Raw genomic sequence first — 27379 nt, 5'->3', positions numbered from 1 at the left:
TAGAAAATCCTTTAGGATTTCCTTCTGGTAACAATTTTGTAAATATATCCCATTTACTTATAAGGGAACTTTAGATCTTTTTGTCTTAATCTTATTGGTGAGAGGAACCAAGCCAAAAAGTTGTAAATATTTGCTTAATCTATTTTGTAACCTTTAGCTGAAAATTATATTACTTGTTATATCTTGGAAAGACTATCATTTCCCCTTTGAGGTTGTTGTCACCCTCTGTAAAATTTGTCTTCAGCCGTTAAAAGATGCAATATGGCAGAAAATTTTGCAGCCATATTCCCAGCCACAAAAGCACTCAAAGCTAAATCGGACCCCCTCCATTGCATAGTGCTCAGAATGAGCTTTCCAATGGTATATGGAAGTCCGAAAATGGACTTCTTGATCAAGAGATATGGCCAGTTGAAGTTTAGGGGTTTTGTCGCCCTTGAAAAGAAGGAAGGAAGAACATATTGGAGGTCTAGGAGCATATCGCAAGCTGCAATTGGAGTTTTCTACAACAGTAGCAGGGGACGTCTGAGCAAACAAACGATCAATGATCACTGAAATCAAAGATCATAGGTCCAAGGCATGTCAACATATTGGCAATCGGCGTGTTCAAAGTGTCAGCCACAGCAAACTCCCGATCGTCGAACGCCAATAACGTTGAATCGGCAGTTTCAAGCCATATCACGTCGCAAATCGGAAGTCCTAGCGATCTTCAAGTGACCTCTATTATGGAATTACAGGAAAAAACGCCGATAGTGCAAAATCACCAGGAATGCCTCGAAAAATGTAACAAAGGAAATCAACGAAAAACCAAGGGCAGGCGGGGCCTTTTCTCTCTCCTCCAACTGGACATGTGGTGCAATGAGATTGGTTCCGATAAGGACCACCTGGCAGATGACGTCATCTTGACGTGGCAGTACGAAGCGGAAGGACACATGGCATGTTGATCTGGCATTTTTAGGGGTCCTATGGGGGCATATCCAGGTGACATGTGTCACCACTCAAGAAGCCACACGTGCCAATGATGATGTCAATGATTGGAGATCAGGTCGAAGCGTATTATGCATCAAAGGGGAAACGCCAATTGAAAACCTCCGATTTAGGGGCTGGCCTATGGACACAAGAAGAGCGAGGAATCAAGAGCTAAGCAATACAAGCACTCCTGCATATCGGCGATCGCAAGTTCTGGTAGGTGGCACCAAAGACATGGATCGGAAATCGCAGATATGTTGATTGGGACATTACAAGTGGGCCCAATCAGAGATCGGCATTCGCAGTTTCGCAAAGGTTCTTCAGTTGAAAGTTGTTAATTCGTTGAGCTCTGATATTTCATTTAACAAAGGAAAGGGGTTCCCAGACACGAGTCCAAAGGCTCTAGCGCCCGAGGGCTAAGCATCCGGTCATATCCCCCGGTCATATGACCAAAAAGGGAAATGGCTCAAAGCAAAGGGTGCTAAGGAGGATCGAAGTTTATTGTTTTGTAAGGTCTTTAAGAATAAAAGTCCTGATGTAATAATGTCCCGATAATGGAATACAAATCTTTAAAGGCATAATGGGTCGGCAACTCAGGCATTAAAGGAGGACATGGAGCATTTGGAGATTGGCATGGGTTGATCCTATGAAACCCCTTGTGACAAGAAACCAAGGTCAATACTGATAGGGGAAATGAATTCAACTGCCCTATGCCCAAGCCTAAAGTGAATAAATGAAGGTATGGGAGCTCAGGACTTAATGACTCAGCATGGAGCTCCATGCAGTGGGGAGATGAAGTACGCATGGATGACCCTTGTTTATGCACCATGGCATGAAACCAATAATTGATCACTCCCAGCTCTAGAGGACGAGCGATTCTAACAGTAAAGGCGAAATCGACGAGAACCAGTCGAGTACTAGCGGAGGAATATCACAACCAAGCAGTGGCCTGATCAAAGGTGATCAGACAGATGAGCATGGAGATATTTTACTGTAGATTTCATCTATTTGTTCACTTGTTTTGTTATTCTATTCTTTGTCGCAATTTAATGAAACAATCAAGTCTGTCGTAGTCATTTTTGGGCAATAGAGCCATCCGAGGCTGAGACAGCTAGTCAGTCTGCCAGCTGAGGCTCGACTGAGATATTTTTTGTAGCTATTGTTCAAAGCTCCCCTCTCCATATAAATAGAGGGAAGCAACGCTTCTGAAAGGTTCAAAAATTTTGGAAAGAAACTCTTGTGAGGATCCTTTTCTTGTTTCACAAAGGTAGTGATATGAATATTGATGTATGCACTCTCTCAAAGGATTAATACAAGATTTGTGGTGATTTTGACTTCTTGGATTGCAGTATGTTTTTCTCCCTTAGTGTTTTCATGTATGTTTGATATTCTCCTCAGATTGCATGTATGTAGTAGCTAGATATATTCCCATTATATGCAGATTCATTTAAATCAAGTCATTGATAAAGAATGCCTATATTGATATGGTAATAAGGTCTTTAAAAGGCGCTCCATGCATCTTAGCATTTCATAAGCCTTTCATTACTCCCGTTTCTTTCTAAATCTAGAGATATAGAATCCTTAAAGTCTAAGCTATGTTTGATGGATTTACTCTTTATTGTCTTCTACTATTACATCTCCCTTAACCATTGATTTGTTGCAAGCTTTCAATATGCTTTGGCCACCACTTATTGAGGATTACTCCCTATAGATTTTTGTGCATATGTTATTTCTTACATTGTACTTTCATGAACAGTGCTGAATCAATCCCATTTAAATTACTTGTGACAAAACTATTGGTGCTACGAGTCCTCAAGATAAATCTAATAGCACTATTTAAGATGTCCTAGGCACTGGTCTATAATCAACCCAGAGGTTGTCTCTAGGAGGCTTTTCATATCCCCTAAAGCATTGCTGCTACAGGTGCTAGAATTAACCACAACATCTTTTTGGCGTCGTTGTCAGGGAAGGAATTGTGAAATATTTTTTCCTGGGTACGACAAATCATTACATTCCCTCAGTTAGGTGAGCGAGGAAAGTGTGGGTTGAAAATCTCTCACCCTTGCAACTCCACTATCTATATTTTTATTTGATCATTCTAGCTCCTATGAGGCCACATACCCGTGCAAACCCCTCTCAACAAAAACCGCCAATTGTCTCTGATCCAGAAAAGCCTATATCCAGAAAGATTAGAGAGGAAAAAATCTCCAATATTAATGCTACTGTGTTCTCGTTTCCTAAAAATTCCTTATCCAGTACACAGAAGGTTGTAATTCATTATTCCGAAACTCCTAGAGTTCTGGTATATCCTCCCGAGATTGGTCCGCCCCTCAGCGCAGTCTCCCTAGAGGACAAAGAAGAAGTTGAGGAAATAAAAGATAAACCCCAAAGCGGCCCTACCCACAGTGTGAACAGTCCCTCATTCCACTATCACTCAGTTGTCTTACCGTTGGTAATACCTTAAGCTCCTCCAGGAATTCAAGCACCACCACCCCTTGTCCAAATCGTTGTCCCAAGTTTCTTACTAAACAAGTATGCCCCCTTAAACCTGCCTCAACCTCCACATGCTATGCTATTGGACTACCTCAAGCTCCTACCCAAGTATAATGAAGAAGTTGATGTAACAACATAGAGACACATAAATTTTTTGTGCCTTGCAGAGAATCAAAATATTGAACATCATGATGTAGTGTTGAGGCTTTTAGTCCAATCTTTGGATGGGGAGTTCAGGAAATGGTTTAAATCCTTGCCAAATGCTTCTATTAACACTTGGGAAGAAATGGAGAATTCCTTCTTGTAGAGATGGGGTGAGAAGAGAGACCATGGGTACATCCTCGCAAAGTTTAATGCTATCAAGAAGAAATCTGGTGAGGATATCTCAGATTTTATTAAAAGATTTAATTAGATGTACAATAATCTGCCTGCTGAAATCACACCTACACCGGCCGCTACCCGAGTGGTCTTTGCTGGGACATTTGATTCAAAATTTGGTTTTACTCTTAGAGAAAGGAAATCTCCTACCTTGGACCTGATCCAAACTGATGCCCTTGAAGTAGAGGCAAAATATACCTCCACAGGAAAGTCGAGAAGCAAAACTGACTATTTTCTTCCCTAGGGATGATCTGGATACCAAAAAAATCAAATAATTCAATAGTGTCCCATACAACATTTATGTATCTTTTAAGCCTATCACTCTTACATGAGAAGGTACCTTTGACTTGCTTGATGATAAGATCATAATCCCCTTTGACACTCAACAATTTTATCTTGAGATCCCTGACTATTTCAAGACCCATTAGGAGAGCCTCGTACTCAACTACATTGTTAGTAGCTTCAAACTAATCGGAAAGAAAATTTAAATACGTGTCTTGAAGGTGATGTAAGAACAATTCCAACCCCTTTACCCTGCTTAGAGCAAGAACCATCGAAACTCATGTGCCAGATCTATTTCTTAGGATCATCTTTATTTTCTGGTAAAGTTATAAGATCAAAAAGGACAACATAATTCCCAATGCTAGACTATTTCACAATGAGATGCTCCTGAGGATCCTTGGGAGGGGGAATCTTTTCAGGAACTTTCTCGATTTCAACAAAATCACTACATGGAAGACACAACGAAGGAGTTTGGGGTTCCTCCACTTGAGGAGGCTTGATGGTTTTTCCGATGGTTTCCTTTATCATTTGTGTTAACTCTTTAATGGGGTCATGCTCTATTCCTTCCCTTTAGACTTAATCAGGCTCTTTCGAAATAAGGAATCTCTAATTTACCCGAGGCTTTCTTATCCTTTTCTAATTCCTGAGCTTCATTCTGAGCAGCAGCTAAAGTAGCAGGTTTGGCACGTCTAATATTGTATTGAGTATCAACACCAAAGGCTTCAAGATATTGTTCTAATATTGTCTTGTCAGGTGGTTTGTAATCTTGAGTCATATCCTTTAGAAGACCATTAAATCTTTGATTGAATTCTTTAATTGTCTCATTTTCCCTTTTCTTAATAGAATTAAGCTCTTTAACCAAATATTTTCCTTCTCTTTTGTCCCCAAATTTATCTTTGAATGCATCAGTAAGGGTTCGCAAAGAATCAAAAGTATTATCTGACTTGTCCTGAAACCAATCCAATGTGACTTCTAATGAAAGGACAAACAGTGTCATTCTAACATCCTCATGATGGTATGCAATCACATGAGCATATCTTTTCAGAAAGGTGTTGAACTTCTTTATATGATCAATAGCATTGATTGCATTATTCCCCTGGAAAGTCAGAAGCTTGTTCATAACAAAATCATGTAGAAGATCATGAGGATACCCCTAGATGTTGGCAAAGTTACAAGGGATGAAGTAACCCATGAAGTTTTGATTTATAGGATTAGAGAAAAGCAAGTGGATATCGGGGAGGGCTTCCTATCCGAGAAAGATTAAATGCTTTCTAGAATGTAATTTGTTTAACTGAGCAAGGTTAACCAAGTTGCCAAGATTTCTTCTAGAATAGATTCTTGTAAATGGATGAATAAATGGAGTCGCCACCCAAACAGGAAACCAACTAAAATGCCCAGGTGCTAAAGGTGCAGATAGAAAAGATGAACATATTAGTGAGAGGAAAAAGGATAAGGTGATGAAAAGATGAAGATATTGACACAATGGTACCAAAAAATGTGGCGTTGATGGGACAAGGAATGATTAAAGATTGAAGAGATGTCGTTGAAGCGCCGAGAATAAGATATCCCTGGCAACAACGCCAAAAAAATGTTGTCACTTAGATTTTACAGGCATGGTGCGACAACGACTCAGGTCGGGGGCTATCACTCCGATCCTTGCCCACTCCATTCTAGTTGTCTTCCAATAGCAGGCTATGGGGGGTAGTCCAAAGATGGAGGTGAAGGACAAGTTGGCAACCAATGAGTCCGAGAGACACGATTGAATGTCCTAGCCACTTGGTTGATTTAGCAAGTTTTAAAGGATTCAATTAGAATATTATGAGACCAGTGCCTTATGGAGTCAACTACTTGTTTTGAATCAATTAGAGACCAAGTAACTGGATGAACAATCATTGCTTAATGAATGCATATCTATCCTAGATGAGATGCAATGCCTATGACTAAGGTGAGATGCAAGATCTTGGTTTATTTTAATTATATGCCTATTCTAGGAGTATCCTTCCTCTTAACTATTTCAAAGCTAGTCCCTAGGGTAGGTTGTGAGAAAGAGGCCAAGGGGAAGCAAGCAGAGGTTTGATTAACGATACCTCCCATTAGGTACATGTTAGTTTTTGTAGCATCAAATGTGTTCTAGCCACGAAATTTGGTGGAGAGGCTAGAATACATGAGATTTCTAAGACCCAAAAATCGTTTCTGAAAATTCCACCTAGAAGTGACTTAATTAGATTATTAACCAATTTTTTAAATGTTTCCTAAATCTAAACTTAGAAAAACTAGTTGATTAATCAATATTAATTAAGTCAAGGTGAGAACCATCTAAAAACTCACATGGATCGATTCCAATATGATCCTAGCCACTGATTAAGTTTTAATCTTGGTCGTTGGTGCCCCAACAGTTAATTATAAGAGGAAGTTTATGGGCACTCGGAGAATACACTTGAAATCACCAGAAATTCGATTTCCTTGGCAGATCGATTTCCAGAGTAGCAGCAGTCAGCTGCCAGAAGAGCTAGAGATCTTAGCAATGAGTGAGGGCCAGGGGCAGTGAGTTCGGAGGAAGTTTTCCAGATCCAGAGAGGCAGCAGCAAGAGGGTCAAGTTATTCCCAGTGAGGAAGCACACAGGACTGCGTAGTTGCTTCATATTGGCAATTTGATTTGCTGGAGAAAAATTCGTTCTCAAATCCAGAGGTCAGGTAGAGGTTCCAGAGTGCCGAAGAGACGGTTTCCTTAGCAAAGGCAGATATAACAACTTCATCATAGATTGTTTGAGGCTTGACGTCAAAGAGACTGCGCAGAGCAGCGCAAAGCTAACGCAGAGGCTTCGGGAGGCCAATTTTTTGGAAGGCAGGTTGTGTCAGTACTGCTTCTGTCGAGATTGCTTGTGTTTATTTCGTTGTTTCCATAGCAATAAACTACTAATTTAATTAATAGTTAGAAGAAATAATACCAGTCACTGCAATAGGAATTTAGACTTGACATTTTCACAAGTGACTTTGAGATATGCAGTAGTAATGGTACTTTGCAGATTTGGAATTGTTGTTGATGTGAGTGTTATAGTAGTGTGTAGTGGATGAGGTAGCAATGGATAGACAAGTGGGCAGTAGAAATAGGCTAGAGTGGATTGTAACATCAGCAATTGAAGATAGCAATGGCAGAGGACAGAAATGGACAGAGGTCAGCAGTTGAAGCAGAGATAATAATGGACATCAGTAGTGGAGACAGGTGTAGACAACAACAATGAAAATTGTGGCAACAATAGCAGTAGTGTTGGTAGCACTGATGATAATAACAACAGTGAGCAGCAGATAGGGATAACAACAAGTATAACAAGAGCAACAACAAATGTATGGGCAGTAGCAGTGGATCAATTACAACAAGCAGTGGGAGCAGTAGAAGTAGTAGTAGCAGTTGATTGTCTTATTGCAGTTGGGCCATTTTCCCTAGTACGGGAGCCCAACCTTTAGGGAGCTTTGTTTCCTTCCAACTTGTTGGATAAAGCTTAGGGAGTCTTCCACTTCCTTCTAGATTTCTATGGTAAACGATTGTATGTACATTCATACATAACAAAGCTTTTGTTAAAGTCAACTCTCTTGCACACTATCTTGATGTGATTGTCTCATGTTTTTATTGAATGCTTTGAATAATCAACTAACCAATTGAAAAGAAGGGAAATACTAATTCAACCCCCTCTCAGTATTTCCGACGCTTCTTTGTCTTGTAAGTGCTATATGATGCTATACTTTTGTTTTAATGAATTTCTAATGCATGGAATAATTCTCTTATGGTGATTAAATGTGCCCTAATTAATGCAAATTTGTTTGAAGCATTGAAAACTATTGGAAATTTTTGCATGTATTACTCATTGGACAAAGAATGAATGAATATTCCTAAGAGATTAATTGCATGTTCATCCTTGAAACTCCACAAAAGTGTCATCAAAATATTTAAATCTAGAAGTTGTTTTGTTGTTGCTTCCATCTAGGGTAGTGAAAATCCTTCCTAGGTCTCCTTGAATAGCCAGTTGCCATTTCATAGTTTATCGTGACTCCATTTTCTCCCAATAGGTAAGCACTAGGTCTAGGGCACTTGGTGATCACATTCTGCAAGATAATTTGTTCTTTCTTCACTTCTTTCTCTCTCTTTCCCTCGTCCCTTTAAGGCTAAGGAAGCCTCTCTATGGCTTGGTGTAAAATTCTTTAGAGGAGTGTGTTTGAAATTCTGATTGGATGGACCTTTTCTATAGTTTCTCCTCTTGGCATCTGCAAGTTTTGAACGAATTTCAACTATGGAATCTCAAGAAAATTGATGCCCTAGCTATCACACCAAGTGGGAACCCTTGAAGTTTCCCTTCAGCTTAGGGATTTCTTGAAGGTTTGTACTTTAGTAGTATATCATTTGAAACCTTTTCTCTTCACTATCCTAACCTTGGATGAACTCTTATCCCGTCAAACATCTCAACCCTAGGTCTTGCATAGTAGTTCTTTCACGCAGTTTTTTGTGGAAAATCCTCCTAGCTTCTCCCAAAGCTCATACTTTAATTGAACCTTTCCATTGAATGAGCCACCTAGCCTCACTTCAAACCTATCCTAGGAACATATATCACAAGTGAGCAATATTGGGACTCCTCCCATCGATGAAACCTTGAGAAGAGGAGACATAGGATGTGGTGATAGTGGGCCTTTATCTCAAGGTGTTGTTGTGCCCTCTAGCTTTAGCCTATTTACTGGGCCTGCTAGTTTGTGCAGCAACAGGTCTTTTGGTTTCATTTTGCAATTTCAATACTTGCGGATGTATATGCTCATGAATGTACTTTAATTCTATATCATGGATTGTATCTTGGTCATCCTTACTAACTCTTAAAACTTAATTAGTTAAGCCTCAGATATCTTTTAGGGTCCATTCCCCCTTGGCTTCAACTAGGAGTGAGCCTCGATAGAGGATTTGCGAATTGAGTGTCAGTCTCAACTCTAGGCTTTCCCTCAAGGCCACACCAATTGGAGTTAAATATTTTCTCCACGATAATCCCAGGTGTGGATTAAGGTGGCAACATTTTTGGCGTCGTTGCTGAGGATAAATTTTTTTAAACCGAAAATACGACATTCTTGCATGATTGGATTTTATAGGTTGTTTTGTGTTCAAGAGGTGACTCCACTGAATCAAAATAGTGCAAAAGCAATCTACTAGGGGGAATCCAAGTAGCTTGCTTAGCCCCATCCTTGAGCTTGAAAGGGCTTATAGGAAGTAGTTAATCAAACTCTCTTCTAGTAGACTTCTTGATAATCTTTGATAGGAAGAAATTTCTGATATCCATTTCTTGTTTGAAGCTAACATTAAAGTAGTCATGGATATGGATGATGCATATAGACCTTTCAATTTTGCTAACATCCATGGGTGTCCTCATCCATTGCTTGACAAGGCCATAGAGAAGTAGCCTTCCTTCCAAGGAAACAATGCAATAAGTGCCAAGCCACATGTCAAAAATTTCAACCTGTGTATCCAATTGGTGTAGTGGTCAGAATTACAACCATGAAGATGTGAAGATCAAGCTATTTGTGCTATCATTGGAAGAGGATGCCATGGACTAGTTCTTGGATCAGAATGACAATAGTTTCACAACCATTGCTGGAATAATAGTTGCTTTCAACACTAAATGGGTGGATAAGAAAGATGATCACCACCTGTTAATTTTAGTTAACAATGGTATGTTCTATGCTTAGCACAATTACTTCAATGTACTTTTAGCAGCCCGATGAAAATTTCCAATTTAGTTTTCAATAGCAATCACATAAACCATAAATCAAATTGACAATAATTGTAGATAAAATATAAAATAAAATGTAGAAGACAAGCCAAGACAAGAGGACACCAGAGTTGGCGGATGTCGGGGAAAAACCCCAATGTGGAGAAAACCCTTTGATCAAATCTTCTTATTATTATATCAAATGTTCAGCAGAGAGAGAGAGTACAAAAGTCAAAATTTGACTTGCCAAATAATAGTCAAAAATGCCCTGACAAATCTACCGCCAACTGCAGTCAAATTCAGCCCTAACCAAAAAGTCAAAGATGGTCAATGCAACAACATATCTTCCTTTTTGGAGCTTTGTCATACCCAGTCAAACTCAACCTGATAAGGTGGTCAAAGTCAACCCAAAACAGTCCTGAAAACTGTGGTCAAACTTGGTCAACTCTATGGTCAACCCTAACGTCAGCCCTGTGGTCAAAGTGCCCATAAATTCTCGGTTCCTGTGCCAAACTGTACAGCCTGCCAAACACGAGATTTTCCCACAAAAATCATAGTCAAAGTGCTCGGTCAATGCTGGCCAAACTCCTGCAACAGTCCTGAAATTCGGCCCTACAATTTGCCCAGAAAATTCATCCTTCTACCACACGTGTGAGACAGAGAAGATCTGCCCAATCGTTGTATGAACCAATGAGAGAAGGAAAGAGAAGAAATGCATGTGATGATGATGCCAAATGAGGTGAGAGGGCACTTGTATTTATACAAGTCGTTGAGGGTGAAGAGTCACATCCATTGGGCTTCGTGAGCCTACATGATGATGTGGTCGACCTGAACAATTTGCACATGTGTGGGCATAAATTCAAAAACACATTTCTGCTTGTCCAAATTGGATGATCTTTATATTAATTTTGGTCCTCTTGAAAAGAGGAATTTAATGCAATCATCATCTCCGTCAAATGAGTTGTCCCAAGGTGGAATTTGGCCCTAGTTGCCAATTTTAACACCACCTTTTGGTTGCATTGAACGGAATCAACAAGAATATAAATGAAATAATGGAAAAGTTCAATAAAAAGTTCAATGACATAGTCAAATGTCTACCCCAAGATATCAAACCCCCAGAGAAGAATGTTATCATCTCTTGTATTGAGGCTTTTAACACTGATTATCAATATGAGTTGTGCGATAAGGAGACATCCAGTCTAAGGGAATCTCAAAGCGCAACTAAAAGGGCTTCAGGAAAATCAGACATTCTAGGATTCACAAGAAGAAACCCTTCAAGGAACAAAGTTGAGGCTAAGGAAGTTGAACATGATCCTATCAAAGAGCTAACTCAATTAATCAAGGCTATTGAAATAAACCATTGTTGATTTTAGGTATGTTTATGCTTAGATCAATTTATTTCAATTTTCATAGTTAGCTCAATATATTTTCCAGATTAGTAATCACATCAGCATTAAAGTAAAATTGCAGATAGAACATAAACATAGATCGCAAAAGACAAGCCAAGAAAGAGGACACAAGATGTGGCACTAGCCAGGGGCAAACCCCAATGTGGAGAAGCCCTTGATCAATTCTTCTTATATGTTCTTCAATAGTTCAACAGAGAGAGAGAGAGAGTACATTTACAACAAAAGTCAATGCTTTGACTTATCTTATTTAAGAGCATAGATCATCTCTAAGACGATGATACATAAGGTAGCTCAACTCAGTTGAAGACATGCTGCTTCAACTGATTCTCCCAGGTGACTCCATCACCCATCATAGTGTTGCACCTCGTCATCATGCTGCAACTCACTGTGTTGCATCATGCTGCACTCATCATCACTATGCTAGACCTCATTACTTTGTTGCACACATCATACTGTTGCACCATGATTGCTTGCAGTCCCATGCAAGCACCATTTCCTTGCTATCCTATGATCTATCTACCATGCTCCACCATGATTGCATTTGTTGTTGTCCCACTGTTTAGCATTGTTGTGCCATGTCATAGCTTGTTGTCCCAACTTCAACCAAGTACCAAGCCCCAACAAGCACCATGTCCTGCTGTACCATTGACCATGCTACTATCCCTTGCAGCACCATGATGTTGTCCCATTGTTTAGCATTTCTACTGTTGTCCCATGTGCTTTGGCTGCCACATGTCATTGTTGCTCCTATGATTGCTTGTTGTCCCATTTGTGTTTGCAGCACCGTGCTTGCTGGAGTCCCATTGTAACCTATAGCAACCCAACAATCATGCCCGAAAACATACCTTGAACAACCTTAATGAACTGCGGCCTAGTCAAGGTAGATGGTTGCCTCCTCATGTTGTTGTTCTGAGCATATGGCAGCCCCTAACACTTACACGCTAGCCTATTTTGGAGTGGCTAGGCCTGTGGCTTACCACAGACCTCTACTGCACACTAACAGCCTTCCGAAACAGTCTTACCTTACCTTTTGCTACCCTCAAACAATCTGTAATTCTCCTTTCCAAAATCAGCCTCCCTGCAAGTATGAATAGACCTCATTTAGAATAGCGTATTGCAGTGAATGACTGCGTCTATGGTATTCTAGGAAAGCAGCATTAGGCCTGCGTTTAGGCCTCTCCATACAGTGTTATGTTCCTCCTTTACTCAGCCTAGGAGCTTTCCCTCTCGGCCCTAGAACCTTGGCCCTCCATCCATCAATTCAGTCACTTGAAGTGGTCTGCGGCTAGGGCACCATGGACCTATGGCTAGGGCATCATGTAACCCTCCTTGACTGCAACTAGGTATCCTTTTAGAACTGCGGATAGGGGAGCTTGTTTAGCCTCCTTCATAGCTGCGTTAACACTCCTTCCATGACTTTGTTAATGGTAATGACATCTTCTTTAGGTCAACGTATAGGTCCCTTCCTTAACTATGGTTTGATCTCCATTAGGGCAGCATAGATTAGCCTCCTTCCCTCCTGCGTTTAGGGCTTCCTCTCCTAGATTTCTCTTCCACTAAAACCCAAAGCGAGTGGAGAGAAATCAAGAGTGAAGTGTGTATGAAATGACTCTTAAGTCATCTCCTTTTATACTAAAACGTTGAGCACATGTGGGGGTTATTTGGTTGCTGGCCGACCTTGACGAATTGTCTTATAACACAAATAAATTTATAACTCCATGAATACTTATTGGAATTGGATGATCTTTAGATCAATCCTACACCTCTCGATGAGAGGAGTCCAGGAAAAATATCAGCTGCCATAAATAAGATGACCCACTTGGAGTTTGGCCCTAGTTGCCAATTTTAACAATCATGCCAACCAAATGAATGCCTACAAAACAAGTTGGTGGCTATGGATAGGTATCAAACAATAAAATCTCCTCCTAAACAAAATGATAGGCGGAAAAAGAAGGGCCCATCACAACATCAAAGACCACCCAACCCATTAGAATCAACCAACATGGTGGATCAAGCTCCTCCTTATTGTAGACCTTGTGATGCATTCCACGAGGAGTTCACTTGCCCCATTGTTAGAAGGATCATTAAAAGTGGCATTGTTGGAGGAGATTGAACTAGAACTAGTTAGAAAATTAACATGTTCACCATTGCCATGGAGGATTGGATGGAGACCATTGAAAGAAGCAAAACGTTAAAACCATGGAAAAAATTCAAGGTGTTGATAATGTGTTTGATTCTTGTGGGGTTCATAGCATGATTTGTACCAATGATAATGTCACCAAACTTTTTGGGGAAAATTCCTCATCTTAACAGGTCATTCCATGGCAAAAAATAAAAGGGTAACTTACCAGAGACGGAATGATCAGAAACAAAGCACTCCTAGAATTTTCTCTCCTCCACTTCTAATTTGGACTTTGACTTAGGTGGTTGGATTAACAATGTAAAGTTTTTAGTTCTAGTATCATAACTTTTGAAGGTACCATCTCAAAGATCAAAGCTATTAGAAGCTATTAAAGTGTCTCAAGGAGAAGTTAGTGCAAAAGTGCCTAGGGATGCACATGAAGACACTCAAATAACACTGCAAAATATGGATAGTTATGTGGAAAATCAACATCATCAACCCTTTTTCATTACCTTATTGGTAAATGGCCATCTTGTGCACAATTGTATGTTGGATTTAGGGACCTCTTCAAACATTATAACCAAAAAGGTCACGAATCAACTAAATCGAAGGATATTTAGGACTTACCACAACATTTGTGTAATGGACTCCAAAAGGATTGAAGTATGTGGTTTAGTTAAGGATCTCCAAGTCCAATTGGCAAGATATGCTGATATTATGATCACTGTGGATATTGTGGTGACTGATGTACCTGATGCATGGGGGATGCTTTTATCAAGGAAGTGGGCAACTGATTTGGGTGGTAACCTGCAAATGGACGTGACATATGCCACCAATCCCAACATTGATGGCATCATGGTTAGGTTGGACAAAGAATTGGAAAGAAAATTTCATGTTGAAAACCCAAAGGAACAAAACAATGAGAGCATTTGTGGCTCATACATTTATGGATCATTTGTGGAAGCAAATTGAGAAAATTCAGAAGCGCTTGATTACAAACAAGTTCAAAATTAAAATTCTAGTTCCTTATGATATCGTTCTAAGTGAAATGGGGGTTCTTCCTATTGAAGCAATCACTATGGTTCAAATCATAAGATAATTAAAAACAATCAAGCAAATGGAAGAGGGCAGATGGCCTGTTAAATTTGGACAACTAGGTCCAAACTCCATGTTCTGATGCTCAGATTAAGAGGCTAATATTTTTGTTGGATTCCTCTTTCTGAGAGGTGTAAAATCCATATAAAAATAGTCTTAATCCGATGAGCAGAACTTATATTTTGAATTTATTATTCTTAATAAATTATATGTGCAAAGGTCAGCCAGTTTTGTAATGTAGGCTCACATGCCCAACAGATGTGTCACACACCCTCATTGATGGATATATATATACAGGAAAAGTTGGAGAGAATTTGATCACAACACAACTCACATCTTCCTCTCTCATCCTAAAAAGTACGAGCTACCTGGAGGACGAATTTCAGCCACACGTGGGAAGGACAAAGAGGATTTTTCTGCTGCTAGGGTTTCTGCTGCTAGGGTTTCGCAGAAGTTTGACCAGCGTTGACTTTGGTCAACGCTTGGTCCAAACAAGCTGAAAACTTGTGGGAGGTTCGATTTTTGAAGGCCATACTACCTGGCACAAAAATCGAGGTCAAAGGGTTGACCGTTTTGCTGCTGCGTTGACTTTTAGCTTGCTGCCCCTGCGTTGACTTTTCAGGACAGCGTTGAATTTTGTAGAACTGACTTGGGTTGACTCATCTACTGGTTGGAGGGTTGTTGTGACACATGCTGGGCTGGCTGACCAAAGGAGACTTTGCTGGTTGAAGCATCCTGTTGACCGCCGAAACAAACACATACATTTTTCTTGTTTCTGATTTGTCTTCTGTAAGATCTGCTTATATGTTCTATCTGCATTTTGCTTATCTACTTGTATGATTGCTGTGAGAAAAGTGAAATTGCTCTTAGCATAGAACATCTACAAAACTTTACATGGTATCAGAGCTGAGGTGAAGACAAACTCTATCTATAGCAATCATCATCGAAGGAAATGGATTCCTCTAAGCTTGAATTCAGGGAGAATGACAAGCTGACTGGAAGTGATGACTTCCATGCCTGGAAGATGTTATTAGATCTCAAATTAGAAGATCATGATCTCCTAGATCATGTGATAGGGAAGATTCAAGAACCTCCATCAAATGCCTCTGCTGCTGTTAAACACAAGTATAAGAAGGGAGAAATCAGAGCAAAACTGTTGATCAGGGAATCCATAAATAAGAGTCTGGTTGCCTACATATCTGAACTAGGCACATCCAAGGAGATGTATGACAAACTGATACTTATGTTCCGAGTAAACAATGTGAACCAAGTGCTATTCCTCAAGAACAGGTTGAAGAATATGAAGAAGGGCCGAGACGAGTCTATTCAAACTTTCTTTATGAAGTTGACCGAAACCAGGAACAATCTGCTAGCTATTGGGGAACAATAGCTGATCGTGAGATGGTTCTCACCGCACTTGGAGGACTTCCATATGAATGGCAAGTATTCACAACTACCATTCTCAACAATAATACCATCCCTAACTTTGATGAGCTTCTGTCTAGATGTATGCAAGAAGAAACAAGGATGAAGGAATTTGATAATGAAAGAAATGCTGCCTATGTTGCTCATTCCCGAAAGAAGAACTCTGGTGGTTCCAAGGACAAAGGAAGGACTAGACTCAAAAGAAGAAGGGTAAATGTTTCACCTGCCATAGGACTGGACACTATGCTAGAGAATGCCCCTTCTAGAAGAATTCTCTCGATAGTGACGACAAAAACAACAACCGAAGGAATGGGAATCAAAGAAATGACAAATCCAAAGGAAAGAGGAAGGCTCACTTTGAAGGAAACCATCCACCTTCTAAAAGGACCAGAAATACCAGGTATGAGGAGTCTAATGTTGTTGATAAAAGAAATGAGTATATTCTAATATCTGCTCTCTCAGCTGCATCTCCGCCCGACACTATGGATGTCTGGCTAATCGATAGTCGTGCCTCAAGACACATCACCGGATTCAAGGAAGCACTTTCTGACATGGTTGAAAGGGATACTAATCTAGAAATTATCCTTGGGGATAATGCCACTTATCCTGTGAAAGGGACCGGGATTGTGACCCTCCACTTGTCTCAAGGACAAGTCCTATGTACCCAAATTGAAGAAGAACCTTGTGTCTGTATCTGCCATGGAAGACAAAGGATTCAATGTAACTTTCTCTGATGGAAAGGTACTCATGTGGAAGAAGAGCTTCAAGGAAGCTATGTCAATTGGTTTTAGAGTTGGTACACTCTACCAGGTTGGAGGGAGTCCGTTGGGAGCTATGACTTGTGATACTATCCGTCAAACCGAACTATGGCACCGAAGATTTGGACACCTTCATTACAAGGCTCTTCCCGAAGCAAGGAAGGTGGTGACAGGGATGCCTGATTTTGGAAATAATCATAAAGGTGTATGTAAGGGCTGTGTTGAAGGAAAACATACAAGGGGACCTTTCCCCTCAAGTGTCACAAAGACATCTGAGATATTGCAACTGGTCCATTCTGATATTTCCGGTATGTTGCCTGTAACATCCCTGGGGGGATGTTCTTACTATATGACATTTACTGATGACTTCTCTCGCAAAACCTGGATATACTTCTTGAAGAAGAAGGATGAGGCTTTCATGTGGTTCCGTACCTTCAAAGCCTTGGTGGAAAATATGACCGGAAAGAAGATCAAGATTTTGAGGACTGACAATGGCACTGAATATGAGTCAAATGAGTTCAAAGACTTTTGCAGAGAAGCTGGCATTAAGAGGGAGACTACCACTGCATATACTCCTGAGCAGAATGGTGTTGCTGAACGCAAGAATAGGACTATTGTGGAAGCTGCCCGTGCCATGCTATGTGACCAGGGTCTTCCAAAGTTTCTGTGGGGAGAAGCTGCAAATACTGCTGTGTACATTCAAAACCGATGCCCTCATTCCGCTTTGGACTCCAAAACTCCCGAAGAGGTTTTCTCTGGTAAGAAACCTGATGTCTCACATTTTAGAATTTTTGGATGTCCTGTCTATTTTCATGTGCCGAAAGAAAAGAGAAGTAAGCTGGATGCTACTGGGAAGAAAGGAATGTTTGTGGGCTACAGTGAGACTTCTAAGGCATATAGAGTCTAAGTACCTGGTCAAAGGGAAGTAGAGATAAGCCATGATGTCACTTTTGACGAAGATGCTTCCCTGAAGAAAGTAGTAGATCTTCCTAGATCTGAAGAAAACCATGAAGAAAGACTTGGAAATCTGGAAGAACCCTAGGATGAGACTATGCCTGATGTTGAAGGGCCAATGGACCCTATTGATCCTTCCCCTTCTCTAGGAAAGAGGCCATCATGGCTCAGGGACACCCTCGAAGATGCTGAGGGTCATGCTGCCCCAAGGGGAACATTCCGAGAAAGCAAGAAGCCGTGTAGATACCAAGGGTATCTAGCTGCCATGAGTACTATTATACAATCTGAACCTGGATCTTTTGAAGAAGCCATCAAGCATCAAGTCTGGAAGGATGCTATGCATGAAGAATATGAGGCTATTATGAAGAATGATGTCTGGGATGTGGTCCCGAGACCGAAGGACAAATCTGTTGTCGCCGCTAAATGGCTCTACAAGATTAAACATGGATCTGATGGGAGTGCTGAAAAGTTTAAGGCAAGATTTGTTGCCCGTGGCTTCTCTCAAAAGGAAGGAATTGACTATGACGATATATTTGCACCTGTGGCTCGATATACCACCATCCGATCCATCATAGCCCTTGCTGCTACGCAAGGATGGAGTCTTCATCAGATGGATGTCAAGACCGCTTTTCTGCATGGTGCAATAAAGGAAGAGGTGTATGTAGAACAACCTCTGGGATTTGAAGTTCAAGATCGAGACACTTATGTCTGCAGGTTGAAGAAAGCCCTCTATGGGTTAAAGCAAGCACCCAGAGCTTGGTATGAGAGGATGGATAGTTACTTGATGAAGCTGGGCTTCACTCGAAGCAATGCTGATCCAAACCTTTACTTTAAGGTTGAGGAAGGAAAGCCTCTCATTCTAGTGCTGTATGTGGACGACCTCTTCCTGACAGGTGATGACCCTCTCATAATTCATTCATCAATGTAAGAGGGAGCTTGCTGCTGAGTTCGAGATGAAAGACCTAGGACTGATGCACTATTTCCTAGGCCTGGAGGTCTGGCAGAGACCTGGAGAGATTTTCCTTTCTCAAGGAAAGTATATTGTGAAGCTTCTGGAAAGATTTGGGATGGTGGACTGTAAGTCCGTGTCGACACCAATGGAACTCAACTTTAAGAAGTTGAGTGGCAGCGCTGCAGGGCCTATCTTGGCAAATCCTACTGAGTATCGTCAACTCATAGGAGCTTTGATGTTCTTAGTGAACACCCGTCCGGACATATGTTTTGCAGTGAATACTTTGAGTCAACAGATGGTTGAGCCTCATCATTTTCACTGGGTTGGTGCCAAGAATCTTTTGAGATATCTTCGGGGCACGATAAACCATGGGCTGAGATACACTGCCGGGAGTGTGATACTCCGGGGATATACTGATGCCGATTGGGCTGGCAGTGTGGTGGATCGTAAGAGCACATCTGGATGCTGTTTCAATCTTGGTTCTGCTTCGATCTCATGGATGAGCAGGAAGCAGAAGTCGGTGGCTTTGAGCACCGCGGAGGCTGAATACATTGCTGCTAGTATGGCCTGTTGTGAAGCAGTTTGGTTGAGGAAGCTCTTTAGTGAGCTGTTCCAACATGTGCTAGATACCACTGTAATACTCTGTGATAATCAGAGTGGGATTCGTATGACTGAGAATCCTGTGTTCCACGACCGATCCAAGCATATTGATATCAGGTACCACTTTATCCGGGATATGGTACAGCGAGGCGCCGTAAGGCTCGATCATATAGGAACTGATGAGCAGGTCGCGGATATTCTCACTAAGCCCCTGGGGAAGGTCAAGTTCCTAACCTTCCGTTAGAGTCTTGGTGTCATGGAAAGACCCTATGATGTGGGTCCTGTTGGACGATGAGCTCTGGGAGCTCTGGGGGGCTTTGGGGATAGCTTCTCGGAGCTATAAGCACTCATAATGCTTCTGCCCCACCCTTGTGATTATTGAGCTGGTTCGCCACTCATTTAATCTGTGCCCCGTATGCATCCTACCCATTGAGTTCAGGGCTCATGGGAAGTACCTCTCATTTGGCCAATGAGGTGTGGAAAAGCTAGAGACTATTAGCAAAGACTGATGGACGCATCAGAGATTGCCGTACTCTCTATCTAGGATGGCATGGTCCAACCACTTGATCTGGGATCAAGATTTGTGAGGTCTGGGACCTCTGGACTGATTATGTCAGTCGGGGAATGATGTCTTTGTGACTGACCCACTTCTGTTCTGAAATAAAGAAGCCAGCAAAGCAAGTTTCGGCGGGATGACTCACGATGTTAATTGCACTAATAGATGGAGTTCTCCCTAGTTGAGAGGGAGTGTTAAATTTGGACAACTAGGTCCAAACTCCATGTTCTGATGCTCAGATTAAGAGGCTAATATTTTTGTTGGATTCCTCTTTCTGAGAGGTGTAAAATCCATATAAAAATAGTCTTAATCCGATGAGCGGAACTTATATTTTGAATTTATTATTCTTAATAAATTATATGTGCAAAGGTCAGCCAGTTTTGTAATGTAGGCTCACATGCCCAACAGATGTGTCACACACCCTCATTGATGGATATATATATACAGGAAAAGTTGGAGAGAATTTGATCACAACACAACTCACATCTTCCTCTCTCATCCTAAAAAGTACGAGCTACCTGGAGAACGAATTTCAGCCACACGTGGGAAGGACGAAGAGGATTTTTCTGCTGCTAGGGTTTCGCAGAAGTTTGACCAGCGTTGACTTTGGTCAACGCTTGGTCCAAACAAGCTGAAAACTTGTGGGAGGTTCGATTTTTGAAGGCCATACTACCTGGCACAAAAATCGAGGTCAAAGGGTTGACCGTTTTGCTGCTGCGTTGACTTTTAGCTTGCTGCCCCTGCGTTGACTTTTCAGGACAGCGTTGACTTTTGTAGAACTGACTTGGGTTGACTCATCTACTGGTTGGAGGGTTGTTGTGACACATGCTGGGCTGGCTGACCAAAGGAGACTTTGCTGGTTGAAGCATCCTGTTGACCGCCGAAACAAACACATACATTTTTCTTGTTTTTGATTTGTCTTCTGTAAGATCTGCTTATATGTTCTATCTGCATTTTGCTTATCAACTTGTATGATTGCTGTGAGAAAAGTGAAATTGCTCTTAGCATAGAACATCTACAAAACTTTACATGGCCTAAGGTTGTCTTCAATGACATATTTTACAAAAGAAAGAAGACTTGGATGCAGCAAAATAACAAATGGTTTAGTAAATGGGGTATTTACTTGAACATGTGTCCCACAAATAGTAACAAGATAAATGCTTTTGTTATGGAAAATTTTCACTCAGGATAAAGAGTTAGGGAGAAAGTGAAAGTACTATATTGAAGAATTTAATCCCACCCGTAATCATCATCGAAAAGCGTACATAGGGGGCAATATTTCTTGGAGGGCCAAAATTGTTATTGCTCAGCTAAGGACTATTTCTCATCAACTTCGTTGTGAAACAAGGTGCTGGAAAAGACCAAAAGAATCTTGGGAAGAAAAAGCGTTTATTTTTTGCACATGGAAAAGTGGAAACTGAAAAGCATTTCATTTTAGAATGTGAGGCCTTCAAAGACAACAGAGATAGTTATGTAAATATCCTAACAACTAGCTCTTGGGATAATTTATTCAACAAGGGGATTGTTGAGAAGTTGGGAGCATTCATTGAGAGGTTGCACAAGAAAAGGGTTGAATACAAAAATCAGATGGCAAAGTAGCCTATCCCATAGGTTATATTTAGCCTCGTGGACATTAAAAAAAAATCTTTCTTTCCTTCTTAGTATTACAAGCCAAGAAGTTATGCAGTTTTGGCAAACTTTCCAACACCTATGACAGAGCAGATCAAGAGTAAAGAGGTTGGGAATTCCGCGGGACACCTTGGTACATTAAGTCTTTTATCAACACATTTTGAATCAAGCAAGGCAAACGGATCAAAAATGGTTTTGGCATCACATCAATTTACACAAAATAAGACAAAAAGGCAGAAAATAAAAAAAAGAAAAAAGTTAATGCTAGATCATTGATATTGAACACAGTTGATCATTAGTAGATCGGCACTCATAAAAGAAGAAGGAAAAAGTAGAATAAATTTGATGGCCACAAATAAGTCTACCCTATTAGGTGCTTCCAGCCCCTAAAGGGAGGTGACATTTCCAAAGTCAATCGTTCAATTCATAGCTATTAGTGACAATAGGTGGCAATGGAGGGGGAAATACTTTATGGCCAAGTGCCATGGCCATGGGATCAACTAATGGAGGTCTACATCATGAGTGTATAGATGTAATGGAGGGAGAAATCATGGAAGCATGAGTTACCCCTTTCCTCAACCTACTTTTTCCACCCCTCTAGTGCACCTTTTACTTCTTTTTGATAATGATTTTATATGGATCATATTTCAAAGGTCCAAGCTTCTTTTCTATTAGATATCATTTATTTACCCCTTTAAGATATGTCAGTTTCTTGCTCATTGGGGTTGGGACATGCAAGGGTTCCTTATGATGAGATGGAGCATCTAGTGCTCAGGAATCAGGTGATGGCTAATGAGGAGGGTGGAGCTCATGCTAGGCTTTTGCCCCTGTGATAATTATGTCCTGGCCATCTTTTCCATTTTAAATTTTCTTTTTCTTTTATTGTGTCCATCTCATGCTTTTATCTTTCTTGCAACTACATCTACCTCCAGGGAAAAATTTGTTAAAATTGGAAACTAGGGCCAAACTCCATGTGGGTCATCTTATTTATGCCAGCTGATATTTTTCTTGGATCCCTCTCATCAAGAGGTGTAGGATTGATCTAAAGATCATCCGATTCCGATAAGTATTCATGGAGATATGAATTTAATTGTGTTATAAGACATCTCGTCAAGGTCGACCAGCAACCAAATTGCCCCCACTTGTGTTCAACGTTTTAGTATAAATAGAGATGGCCTTCAAGTCATTTTGACACACTCACACTCTTGTGATCTCTCTCTTCATTCTGTTTTGGGTTGTGATGAAGGAGAGATCTAGAGGGAGTGCCCTAGGCTAAATGTTGCCCTAATGAAGAAGCCCTAACGCAGTCAATGAAGAAGCCTTAACACAGTCATGGAGGAGACTTCTATAGCGTAGCAAGGAAGAGTTCTAACTGCCCTAAACGCAGGTCCAGAAGAGACCCTATGCAGCTGTCCTTAAAAGCCCTAAACGCTGTCCTAGGAAAAGACATCTAACCGCAGAGAAAGGAGGGTCATGTTGTGCCCTAGCCACAGAGAATAGAAAGACTAATGCAGCATTATAGACGCAGATGAATGATGTATAAAGGAGGCCTCAACGTGCCCTAGCCGTAGCCAAGGATGAGGCCTAATTATACGTGGAAGACAGGCCCTAAACCGCAGTTCAGTTTGTGCCCTAGTCAATGTCCAGGGGTGCCCTAACTGCAGGCCTTATGCCGCAGCAATAAGGACTGTTTTAGGACATTTGGAAGAGTGTTGGGCTGCCGCAGTCAATAAGAGACTCGATATAGCAAGCCGCAGCAAACAGAGGAAGGTCAAAGTTGTTGATGAGGGATAGACTGCCCAGAAAATGCAGTATAGGGTCTCCTCCTCTCTTAGACGGGCAGTCGCAGTAAAGGAGGGCACTTCTAGGCAGATTGAAAAGTGTTAGGAAGTACCCTAATCAGTCCAAGATTGCTGCAATCAAAGGACCCTAGAACTGTGAGCTGAAGGAAGTGTTAGGGGCTGCCATATGCCCAGAACAGCAGTGTTTTGGGCATGACTGTTAGGTACAGCAGTGCAACAGTACAACTAGGACAGCTAGGTAATGGTACATACATATTTGGAGCAGCGTAAGTATGTTGGGACAGCAGCAATATTGGGTTGCTTGAGATAACAAGCTGTGATGGGACAGCAGTACTAGCAGCTAGGTACAGCAACTATGTTGGACAGCAGTACTAGCAGCTAGGTACAGCAACTATGTTGGGACAGCAATGGTAGAGTGCAGCAATGTTCAATGGGACTGTAAGATGTTGGGGCAGCAACTATGATAGGACAGCCCTATGACATAGGACAGTAGACATTGTGCAGCAGCAGAAAAGTAGGACATCTGTGATATGACCTGGCAGAAAAGTAGGACAGCAACTGTGACATGCCAGCAGCAAGCATGGACAGCACTATGTTGGGGCAGCAATGGTACAGTGCAACAATGTTCAATGGAACAGTTGTAAGATGTTGAGACAGCAATATGATGAGACAGAACAATGATGGGACAGCAATGACATTGTGCAGCAGTGGCACAATGGGACAGCAAGCATAATTCAACAAAGGCATATGGGACAACAATGCAGCATAAGGTGCAGCAGTCATGAGGTCCAGCATTGTAATGATGGATGCAGCATGGTGAGATGCAGCATGATGACGAGATGCAACACAATGATAGGTGAAAGAGTCACCTTTGGAGAATCAGTTGAAGTAGCATGTCTTCAACTGATCTCATGTATCATCTTTTTAGAGAAGATCTATTCTCTTATCTAGATAAGTCAAAGTGTTGACTTCTGTTGTAAACGTACTCTCTCTCTCTCTGCTGAACTATTAAAGAACATATAAGAAGAATTGATCAAGGGTTTCCCCACATTGGGGTTTGTCCCTGGCTAGCGCCACATCTTGTATACTCTGTCTTGGCTTGTCTTCTGCGATTTATGTTTATGTTCTATCTGCAATTTAGTTTAATGCTGATGTGATTGCTAATCTGGAAAAGATATTAAGCTAACTGTGAAAATTGAAATAAATTGCTCTAAGCATAGAACATACCTAAAATTAACAAAATTTTCCAGACCTACTTAAGGATGTGGATGTATGAGTGCCAAATTCCAATAAGCCAATGATAGATAACCTAAAAGATAGAAAAAATTTCTAGACCTACTTTAGGATGTTGATGTATGAGTGCCAAATTCCAATGAGCCAAAGACAGATAACCTAAAGGATGGATGTAGTATCAAGGGAATGATGGAAGATGTTAAGTATGGAATGGTTATGGACATGCTACTTCAATCCAAGTTTCCCAAGTAGTGCCCCTCTCCTATAACCCTAAGACCTTAGAGGAGGTCCACTAGGCTAGGGCTAAAGACTGAACCCCCCTGGTAAGGTGAGAGAACAAGTTTACAGTGAATATCGGTCAATCATCCAGATCACCCTTTTATCCATGTTAGAATGCCCATAACTTTAACTATAAACACTTGAATGCAAAATGGTTAAAGTAGCTACTGATTGGTAGCCCATATTCATTCAAGAGGAATATTGGATGGTGAGAGAAGTGTATGACCCGTGCAAATGGTGGAGGAATGTAGCATATCATCATCACTGAGCAATGTGTAGGGCTGTCGGCTGGTTGGCTATCCAAGATAGGGGAAAAGTTTTCTTCTATAGGATTACCCATTTTGGTGGATAGGCCCATTTATTAACCTCAAAATTCCCCTAATGCCCACCCCCCACATTATATTCTCATAAATGACATGTTGTCCTCCGAATGAGTATATTGTTATGACAGCTTTGAGCCCTATTGTTGACCTAGCCTTGCACCACAAAGAATCTACGTAGCTACAATCCTCGGAATGAGGGAAAATGTCTAAGGATTTTCCCCGAGCTATGTTACCTAGAAGAAAAAAAGTTGTGGTGTTTTGGAGCTTAGTACGGATACTTGTGTAACAATGCTAACCAAAAGTACTATATTATTATATGAAGATTGTGTGACACAAAACCTGCACCGGTATCATATAAGGTTGCATGTGATCAACAAGCACCTAGTGCATTGTTAGTCCCTTCACCTAGAAATGTATACAACTCTGATAGTTTTGCAGAACCCCGGATTTCTTCATATTTCTTGTATTACAAAATATGTTGTTATGTTTACAGTTTTAGTAATAACAAATTTTAACATCTTGATTATAGAGATAGGAAACCATATCTGCATGACGATATGTCAATTTCTTTGTCATAAAAGCTAAAGTAACACTTCATAATAAGGAAACTGATTTATTTGCTATTTAGACTTACTGAGAAGTCCAATCCTCTGTCCACATCTTAGGCTTGTTGTTTGAGTTGGGGCCAACAAATGTATCTCCACAATACATACCATTACAAGTGTTGATCTGAAAAACAAAGTGCCATATTAATGCCTGTAACAGCAACTTTAAATTATTCAATGGGATGTTACAAATACTACAAAGTACTTGGTATTAAAATTTGCTCTAATGGAAGAAAAAAAAAAGTAGAATGAGAACAAGTAATTCAAAATGTGGAATTTAATGATTGCATTTAGATTCAAAAAGAGTAAAATATATAGCTACATTTATATTGCATTATATACACAAACCCACACATATACACACACTAATATGGACTCTTACCAAATAATCAATATTGCATATCACTTGTGTAAGTTTGTTTGTCCATTATCGTGTTAACCCTTATCTCATGGGCATATAGGACCCATTTCTATGGCATAAGATCTACATGACCACCAGGATAATGTCATGCAAGCCCACATGGATCATATCATCTAGGCCCAAAAGATGAGTCCATAAGAAGGGAAGGCACAGTTGGAGATACGTCAATAGAGACACATATAATCAATGTTTTATGTGTACATGAACTTTTGAAAATACAAACTTAACATGATAAAATACTTGGTTCTTATGAGTAATTAGATATTCAAAGTTGTTTATAGTATATACATCATTGCGGCACTATTTGTAGCTTGGAGACCTATCAAGAACACACCTTGTGGGCCTTTTAGCCTCTAGACCATGGCTCATACATGCCCAAGTGCTTATGCCATTCAAGCCAAAATTATAAATATCCATCGGATGCATGTCCATATAGACGCATGAACCAACATGGATACTTTTCTTTATGGCTAATAAAATCCCCATGGATTATATTACTGTAACAAACATTTTACATGCACAAATTAATATCAATTCGCTCTATTTTTTGTTTGATTTTCAGTTCTTGACCACTTTAGAATCATATTTGAGACTTGATATATATTGTTGACCCATCATTTGTTAATTGAAGTTAGAGATGGAAGTATGAACTCGCTATTTTTTGTTTGATTTTTCAGTTCTTGACCACTTCAGAATCATATTTGAGACTTGATATATATTGTTGACCCATCATTTGTTAATTGAAGTTAGAGATGGAAGGATTATGCTAAATTTAGCAGTGCAATATATTTGGCAGAAGAACCCGCATGCGAAGCTAAGGCGCAGTCTTACTTTCTCTTATTGTTGACTTGGGAAATTTCTCTAATTTTCCTATAGTCAAAACTAGTAAATCGAAATGACCATGCATGGAGATTTTATCTCAGTTCGACTTCAATTCAATGAGGCAGTTTGACTCAAGTTCAAAAGGCCAGTTCACTTGAGTTCTAGATGTCAGTTAGACTTGAGTTTAGTGAGGCAGTTCGACTTGGGTTCAAGGAGCCAATTCACTTGAGTTGAAGAGCAGTTTGATCCTATAAAGAGAAGAGCGCAGACTTGGTGAATCATATGATCATGCACTAGTGAGAATTTGTGTTTTGAGCTCACGAAAATAGTTCCAAATCGGCGCATGAGGTTAGGGAGAGCGCATCACTTAAGGAGGCCGAGATAGCTTGCGCAAGGAGGCAATTCAACCTGTACAGTTAATACAGCAGGTTTTACCAGATCAATAAAACACACAAATTAGCAGGTTTTAACCAGTTGGGGTTGTTTCCCACAAAAATTGGGTACTCCTAGGAGAGTTTTTTCTCCTATTCATCT

General features: G+C 40.5%; 1 protein-coding gene across 3 annotated transcripts in view; it reads right to left on the bottom strand.

Moving 5' to 3' along the window:
• LOC149215029 (beta-galactosidase 8-like) overlaps positions 1–27379 on the bottom strand; it is a 459880-nt gene that overhangs the window by 180997 nt on the left and 251504 nt on the right. For all 3 annotated transcript variants that reach the window (XM_089392493.1, XM_089392491.1, XM_089392492.1), the window contains exon 7: positions 25632–25726. In XM_089392493.1, coding sequence (XP_089248619.1) covers positions 25632–25726 — 95 coding nt within the window. The remainder of the gene's footprint in view (positions 1–25631; positions 25727–27379) is intronic.

This window comes from Pinus tabuliformis, chromosome 1_1, assembly GCF_031772625.1.
Source record: "Pinus tabuliformis cultivar Carrire ecotype Pingquan chromosome 1_1, CPIR1, whole genome shotgun sequence".
NCBI classification, from domain to species: Eukaryota; Viridiplantae; Streptophyta; class Pinopsida; order Pinales; family Pinaceae; genus Pinus; species Pinus tabuliformis.
Note: the sequence above shows the minus strand (reverse complement) of the source record. Positions and strands in the feature narration are given on the sequence as shown.